Here is an 8,155-nt window from a genome sequence, read left to right as displayed (position 1 = left end):
GCTGAGTTATGTTCATTGTGGAAATAAGACACAAGCTGTGGACTTTGTGGGTTTTTATAACACCGTACATGACATGGCAGAACTGCATGACCCTTTTAACTACCAGTGTGTTTTCTTTTATCAGCAGTGCCCTGTAGCATTTGACCTAATAAATGAGTCAGCCACAATGGATTGGTACACAGTGGTTAATGTTCAGCTGTTTGGACTGTGAATATCAAAAAGTGGCATTACTTTGACATTCTTTTGGCTAAAATGTATGTTATAAAAACAAAGTGCAGCATTTCACCTCAGATTATTCAACACTCATTCTTGTATTAACATACATGGCCAAAAGATGGCACCCTTAGTAAAGTAAAGAGAAATGTCCAGCGGACGTTTTGGCCGGATATCAACAAAAATGGATTCTAAACACTGTTCAACCAAAATGAGAACATTTAATGAACAGGCTTCCAAAACTACCCATTTATGCATGGCAGATAAACAGCAACAACATTTCACAATCATGTAAAGTTTTTTTTGTAAGTATACCTCTGTTTGATTTACCAGAGGTTTGAAAAAGATTTTGTGATTGAGCTCCCTAGAGCGTTATGCAAGGGATTGAGGTATCACAGGTTTGTCTGCAGTGGAGGTTTTTCAGTTAGATGGATGTCAGAGCTGATGACAGCTACGCCTGGACGTGCATCTCTTCCTCCCCTCTCATAGTAAGCCATATTTGATTTTCCATCCAGTGCGTATGGTATGATGGACAGCTTCAGTTTCTGTAGAAGAAATGGACAAATAATGATAACACATGGCTTGGTTTTACATTTTGTATATGAACATTACAGTGAAGGAATAAGTAATCAGATAAGTAAAGTAAAAATTAAAATGTTATCCCAAAGTTAATTGAGAAAATGTACACAAGTATTATCAAAATATATTATTATAAACGTATATTATTCGGTTTTTATCACTGTCAAATTCATAGGTAAGATCATTTCAGTGTGGTTGTTTTTCCAATTTGAGATACTCTGTGTACTTATACCTATAGTCATATTATATGTTTAATATAAAAAGGATAGAGGAATGGAGTAAGAAGTATAATATTCCGTTTTGAGATGTATTGAAGTACAAGTATCTCAAACTATTCTCTTCGTAAAGCACTTTAATAAATACACTTATATATATATATATTCCGCTTCTGCTCATAGGTACAGTATATCTGCAATGTGGTAAAAATAAAAGAGGTGTGTCACCTGGATGAGTGAGCCAGGTAGCACCCACAGTGTGTGCACCGCTCCCAGAGGAATCCAGATGATGGAGCCCATGGCGATGACCCAGCCGACCCCCTGAGCCCAGGGAGGGAACACGTAGTCCTCATAGCGCGCTGGTTTAAACTGGATGATGGAGAAAACCAGGATAACCTGCAGGAAGGAAGAACACTTAGTTGTGAGACGTTTTACATGGATGTCATTATTGCTTTAAGGTTATAATTCAAATAAATTGGTTGACTTACACCAACTAGCACGGGAGCAACTATCAGCCAACACAGTCTGAAGAACAGGTGTGCTCTTTTTCCAGTCATCTCCTCCAGGTTGTCTGAGAGTCGATTCACCCCTGTGCATGGAAGGCTACTTCAGTAAAAGAGCAATGCGTATTTTATCTGCATGTTGACAGACTTGACAGCATTTGGCAATGAGAAATAAAGGTAAATATAAGTAGAAAAGTAGAAAGTAACTAAGTACAATAACTCAATGGTATGGTGATGCCTTTACATTTCAGTTTTGTGCTTTTTTTCTTTAATACATGTCTGACGGCATATACAGCTCCGGAAAAAAAATAAGAGACCACTGCATCAGTTTCTGTTGTTTAACTACTTATAGGTATGTCTTTCAGTTAAATGAATTTTTATTTAATTTTATTGTATTCTATAAACTACTGACAACATTTCTCTGTGTTGGAAATAAACAGACAGTGGAATGGCTGCCATTCATGTAGAGATAAAGATTTAAATTTGGAGTGGTTTCTTCATTTTTTTTCAGAGCTCTATATAGTACAGTATGTAATAGTGCTTTTGAGGTGACATAGATTAACTGGTCTCTGAAAAAGAAACACAAGTGAACATATAAGCTCACCATAAATCCAACAGATGGCTATAACCTCAAAGAATGCAAGAAACATGATGGACACAATAGCAGTGTAATGGTCCATGAGCTGGAACACATAGATGCCCACCTGCAATGAGAGACACACTCCTTTAAAACTGCAGGTAAGTTGGAATTTTGAAAACTAGAGAAATCCTACTTTGGTTAAAGTTTACCCTTACCTGCATGACACAAGGAATCCCCACAAGAGTCGCTGCACCACAGACAGCGAGAACAAACAGCTCTTTCCGCTTGAAAAACTTGTTCAGTTGTTGATAAAATTCATCCATGAGGCTGGTCACCATCACTTCAACCATTGCAAACTGGGAGAAAAAAACACGGGTCACCACATATCTCTGAATCGTTGCAAATAATGAGACGTTTATCTTCCACTGTAATGTTTCCCCCTTTTGTCTACCTCGCTGTCCAGTCCAAGGCAGAGCAGCATGAAGAAGAACATAACAGCCCAGAGCTGAGATACTGGCATATTGGAAAAGGCTTGTGGGTAAACAACAAAAACCAGTCCTGGACCTGGATACACAAACACAGGTTAGGGAAAAACTACTCTTAATCATAAAACATTGATTGATAGTGCAACATATGGATAATTTATGATGATCTGATTATTTCTTGCACAAATCAGTTGACTGCAAATAAAAAGGTTTAAAATCAAAACATATACTTGGAATTATAACTGACTTCCAAATATGTCACATCCTCTGCTGGATTGGTGTTTTTGTATCTATGTATAATGATTGAATCCCTAAAAAAGCCCAAACGTGTGACCCCTTAAACTTGACAGGTACATTTATTTGGGCTCACATAAATAATTTCATCAATTTACAGTACAGCTCATTCACTAAACCTTTGTGCATTAATGATATGCCACACCACACATGCACTTCGAAATATACCTTGGGGAGAGTCTGAAGAGTGTATGATGTTCTTTTTATATTTCGAGTTTGACAATAATTGAACAATGCATAAAGTGTAAATTATATATATTGCTTTTCCTTCTCCTGTTTTTTGATCAACAGTTTATTGTATGTGAAACAGTAATTAAGCATGACAAGCTGAGCATTCATTTCAGTTGTCCTTTGTCCATTCGTCAAGCCTTTAATTAACTATATGAGTCATATTTCATTCAATTGTATTTATGCTTATTAACTTTCTAAAATGAAAAATGACACGAAACAGTTTGCCATGATTAGCATGGATACTGGTTAATAACCCTTCAAACCCTCACAAATGCAAACTATCTTTCTTTATTTTGATTAAAATCATGTATACCACTAATTGTCAAACTCATAGGAAAAGAGATGGCACTCTCTTAACCAAAAGGAAAGTCAAATCAATCTCCCTGGACCTGAAGATATAAGTTATATCTATTTAAATATTTTAGTTTTTCGTACCATCCACAGCCAGATCGCTGATAGGGATTCCCTGCAGATGAGACATGTATCCAAAAGCAGAGAAAATGACAAAACCTGCCAGGAGGCTGGTGAGGGAGTTGATGATGGCTATAGTCAGGGTGTCCCTGTGGGTAGAGAAGATGTTGTTTAACTCACTTTCTAACTGCCAAGTGAACATTCGTGCTGAAGGAAAGGGTCAATGTCTATGAAAGGAAGTTGGCTTATTACTTTAGAACGTTGTTGTTGAAGGAGTTGTAGCTAGACATGGCCAAGAGGGAGCCGAAACCAATCCCAATGGAATTGAAGATCTGGGCTGCAGCGTTCACCCACACCTGCAACACAGAGGGATGATCATCCAACCCCACTGATCACTGCCAGTACAAATGATCAATACCCACACCCACAGTAGGATTACGTGACATTTCAGAGGCCTGAATATTCAGGGCCCCTCCTGGTATTCACCTACAAAATGTCACTCTAAGAGACACATTGCTACAGACAAGGAAAAGACTCAAAATAAAGAAATACAACAAAAAAAAAAGATAATAAAAAGACTAAAAAATCTGCAAAGAAATACAAAAAGATTATAAAATGGGGCAGTACAAATAGCCTCAAAAAAGAACCACAAATAAATATAATCTGACTTCACAAAGACACAAGAAAACTACAGAGACCAAAACAAGTATTAAGAGATAAAAGAAAAACTGCTAAGTGTCGCAAAGATACCACAAAGAGACTCACAACGACTCGAAAAAGAAGCATCACAACAAAAAAGCAACACAAAATGACCACAAAGAGGGGAAAAAAACGATTGCATAGACACACAAAACAACTACAAAGACTCACAAAAGAAGTTCAAAGAAACATATTAAAACTACAAAGATGGACATGACAACTACATATAAACACTAAATGTCAACAACAAAAAGAGAAACATTGTCAAGTCTGTGTGTTTTTTTGCTATGTAGGAAAGATGGGACCTTTTGCTTGCCTGTGTCCAGGTGCACATTGTCCACGCTAATTCAAATACTAGTATGCATCTCCTGTTTGACCCAAAATAAGTAGATATTTGAAGGTCCTCTTCTCCTGTTACTTTTTTTGTACCTCTACTGAGAGCAACATGTTCCATTCCGGCACAATGAAGAAGGTTATTCCATCTAATGCTCCGGGAAGCTGCACATTATTTATCAGCAGTGCAATCAGGATAACATACGGGAACAGGGCCGTAAAGTACACCACCTGCAAACAGAGACCAACAATGGTTGTTCTGCACTGTCTGTCTATTTCATCGTTAATCCATCTCTGTTTTCGCTCACCTTGCCTGTTGATTTGACCCCCTTAAAGATGCAAAAGTAAATGATGATCCAAGCCAGAAGGAGAATGAGGAAAAGCTCCCACCGAATCGTTCCTGGTTCATCTACTCCACTGGTCTGCTGCAGCATCTTGTTTCTTCAAAGAAGCCCAAAAAAAAAAAAAAGAAGTAGAAATTAATATTGTAAACGTTATTCCTTACATTATACTTCAAAATGGATTACACATTAACAAGTTCATTTTGTGTAATTGTAATCAAATGGACAAGCGGCATGGAAGCCTTAGCTTATGGGGTCCCACAGGGTTCCATTTTCGGGTTTTTCATGTTTCTGATCCAGACTGGTTTCTGTGTCATAATCTCCTGATCATTGATCCTTTTAATCAACCAAGTACTTTCTACCAGAATATGCAACCTTTTATCTGGTGCCCACTAACTTCTCTACAGCAAGTGGATGCAAATGGTTGTATGATGAGATGGTTTATGATTTGTTTTTCAGATGTCGGAAGTGTTGATCAGTCGGTCGAATTGTTTGCATCGATTAAAACGAGAAATTCAGATTTGAAGGCTATAAAATCTTATAAAATATTAACCTGTAGACATTTCTGCTTAAATTCACATAGAAATGATTTTAATATGTTTATACTCACAATGTGGTAAACTTTTTAATTAAAGGTTGCCAATACAGATTTTAGAAACAGTATACTGTATATCCAACAAAGTTTTGTTCCTTTAGAAATAACATTAGAGCCTAATGGAGTGTTGAATAGCATTTGGTATTGTCTCTCAGTTGCATTTGGCATGTCAGTTCAATTTTTATGCTGATGCCTCACAAGAAAAATATTTAGTATTTGTTTTCCCTCCATGTGGCTGTGTTGTGATGGGTTTTTTTTATCTTGAGTATAAAAGTATATTGCAAAACTACTCCCAAATACATCATCAGCGTGTGAAAAATTAAAAAAGGATGTTTTTATCTTCAAATATAATTGATCATCAATGTTAAGTTTGCGTTCAAGGTTAAGAATTACACACGCCTCAACATAATCTTGGCAAACTCTTATCACACTTCAACTGATAACCCTCACATTGCTTTAATACATTTTACATAGGTAGATATAATAAACAAAGTTAGTGTTTTGTTTTGTTATCCTGCTCTGATATAACGATTCTGAGCCCCAGCCACCAGCGCTGTTTTTTCCCACACAGTGAAGCATACTTGAAGAACTCCTTGCTGGCTGTGGAGGAGTAGCTGCTGTTGGTGACATGACTGGTGCAGTTCTGTGTGTTCCAGGTGTTGTTGCAGTTCTGCCAGGGCAGCGGCGACTGGAAAGAGCTGAAGAGATAATAGAGGGCCCAGGTGATGACCAAGTTGTAGTAGGTGCACATGATGAAGGAGATGGCCACTGATGCTATGCCCACTCCTAAGGACGGAACATAAATAATGTCAGTTTTATTTTATATTTATTTTGGCTGGGAAAATGTATTAATGGCGCAGAGTACCTTTTAACAGTGGGCAGACATTAGCCAGAGCATGGACAGGCCCTCTCCTCGTGTACTGACCCACAATCAGCTCCATATAGAGCAGAGGGATCCCCAGCACCACCAGCATGAGCAGGTATGGCACCAGAAAAGCACCTGACAGGAAGATATGTCGAGTTAACTTTAACACACTGTCCCAGTTTTATGGTTGTATCTAATATTTAACTTTTGTGAAAGTCATCCTTCCCTGGTGTTTTTCAATCTTTTCATCTTGTCTAGTGTTTTTGTCAAGTCAATGTTTTCCAACTGACTGCACATGCAGAATTTCAGAGTACAGTGGGTTTTCCTTTTATTCAACTACATTTAAAATGTATTTTTAAATAGTGTACTGGGCCATACAGCACAAATAAAAAGGATGAAGACATTAAAACGAACATGTTTCAACATTCAAAACAGCAGCCACGTGTTAAAATAATTCAGAATCCTTTCAAATGAGTACAATGAGACCAGCTCCAGGAGATTTTGCAACTGATTCCATGTGGAGGGAGCAGCATATTTAAAGACCCTTTTCCCAGTTCAGTACAGACTTCTGGGACAGTTACTAGGAGTCCTGGGAGCAAAGACAAATACCCATACTTATTTAATAGGATGTAGTTCCATAAGTAAGAGGGAAACAGACAGCCTTATAAATAACAAAATGGCAACAGTCAATGGTGGATGTAAGGCAGATCATTGAACATATCCCATCATACAGGGAGCAATGGTGAGAAAGAGATTTGAGCCTGATTTGCATACACGCAGAAAAGCATATCACTGTGTCATCAGCATATTAGTGGACATTTGCGTTGGTCATGACTGTTGTATGGGTTTGTAGCACATATTCTTACATGAAATACACACTAAGATAAGTTCAAAACAACTTGAACAATATTCAAAACAATCAGCATCAATACAAGACAAAGTGTTTAAAGAAACACTCTAACTAAACAGTTTGTTAACTACAAGAACAACCTTTGACACCCAGTTCTCAATATGTAAAGGACACTGTTCAAGTAGAAAGGGTGGTCTGGTTTCATAACTCAGTTTGAGGATGAAAGGTCAGGTTTGTGTCTCACCTCCTCCACTCCTGTAGCAGAGATAAGGGAACCTCCATACGTTGCCCAGTCCCACAGCACAGCCAATGCCGGCCAGGGTGAACTCTATCTGCCTGCTCCATGTCGGTCTGTTGGGTTGCTGCTCCATGTCTGTTGCCTGTGTCCCCTGTGTCGATCATCTGGGCCCAAGCTCCATGAAAAGGTTGTCTGTGATGATAGTGACTCAGCGTGATATAACCTTCCTTTTTATTATCCATAATGATTAGCTTAGCAGAAATCATACAGCAGCTCCAAAGCACACAGAGAGGGAAGTGTATGTCTTACTTAAGAGGTGTCATAAACTCATCAGATGTGTGCGGGACAAAGGATTTACATTTCTAATTTGACTGTTACATTCTTTACACTTATTTTGTAGAAGGATATGTCTGTATACTACAATATTTACTCTTTTGAAGACCAAATCAATTATTTTCAACAGAGTGAACACTCAGAATCAGAAATCAGAAACAGGTTTATTGCGAAGTAGTTTAACACATAGAATTTGTCTTGGTGTTATGGTGCATACATATACATACATAAAAAAAAATTGGAACTGTGATTAAAAAAAAACTATTTTAAGATAACTATAATAACGTTAAAAATATAGCAATATTTAAATTGAATATAGGTGTACCTGTTGAAATTAAAGTGAAATTAATTCCAAGCTTGATAGGAAAAGGCTACCTTTTTAAGGCAAAA

At 37.6% G+C, this 8,155-nt stretch overlaps 1 protein-coding gene across 2 annotated transcripts; it reads right to left on the bottom strand.

Annotated features, from left to right (window-relative positions):
- Position 1: 1 nt before the first annotated feature.
- On the bottom strand, positions 2-7,618 carry si:ch211-283g2.1 (sodium- and chloride-dependent GABA transporter ine). 2 transcript variants are annotated; one of them, XM_063895223.1, is made up of 13 exons: positions 7,439-7,618; positions 6,345-6,479; positions 6,061-6,265; positions 4,852-4,984; positions 4,640-4,774; positions 3,764-3,867; positions 3,536-3,660; positions 2,542-2,654; positions 2,306-2,446; positions 2,115-2,214; positions 1,496-1,596; positions 1,236-1,403; positions 4-758 (listed from the first exon to the last, which is right to left on the bottom strand). In XM_063895223.1, the coding sequence occupies exons 1-13, from the start codon at positions 7,563-7,565 to the stop codon at positions 606-608; spliced, it is 1,740 nt and encodes a 579-aa protein (XP_063751293.1). In that variant the 5' UTR covers positions 7,566-7,618; the 3' UTR covers positions 4-605. The 2 variants fall into 2 exon arrangements, with proteins under 2 accessions (XP_063751294.1, XP_063751293.1); XM_063895224.1 differs by lacking the exon at positions 4,640-4,774 and having other exon boundaries at positions 2-758.
- Positions 7,619-8,155: the final 537 nt, after the last annotated feature.

The sequence above is a fragment of the Eleginops maclovinus genome, chromosome 11 (genome assembly GCF_036324505.1).
Source record: "Eleginops maclovinus isolate JMC-PN-2008 ecotype Puerto Natales chromosome 11, JC_Emac_rtc_rv5, whole genome shotgun sequence".
In the NCBI taxonomy this organism is placed as follows: Eukaryota; Metazoa; Chordata; class Actinopteri; order Perciformes; family Eleginopidae; genus Eleginops; species Eleginops maclovinus.
Note: the sequence above shows the minus strand (reverse complement) of the source record. Positions and strands in the feature narration are given on the sequence as shown.

Bases quoted from the DNA above. Each gene is read 5' to 3' on its own strand.
- si:ch211-283g2.1 (XM_063895223.1), bottom strand. From the start codon at position 7,565: ATGGAGCAGCAACCCAACAGACCGACATGGAGCAGGCAGATAGAGTTC. The intron at 3,868-4,639 runs GTACAAAAAAAG...TCTGTGTTGCAG, and splicing joins ACATGTTGCTCTCAGTAGAG to GTGTGGGTGAACGCTGCAGC. The intron at 2,215-2,305 runs GTAAGGGTAAAC...CTCTCATTGCAG, and splicing joins GGATTCCTTGTGTCATGCAG to GTGGGCATCTATGTGTTCCA.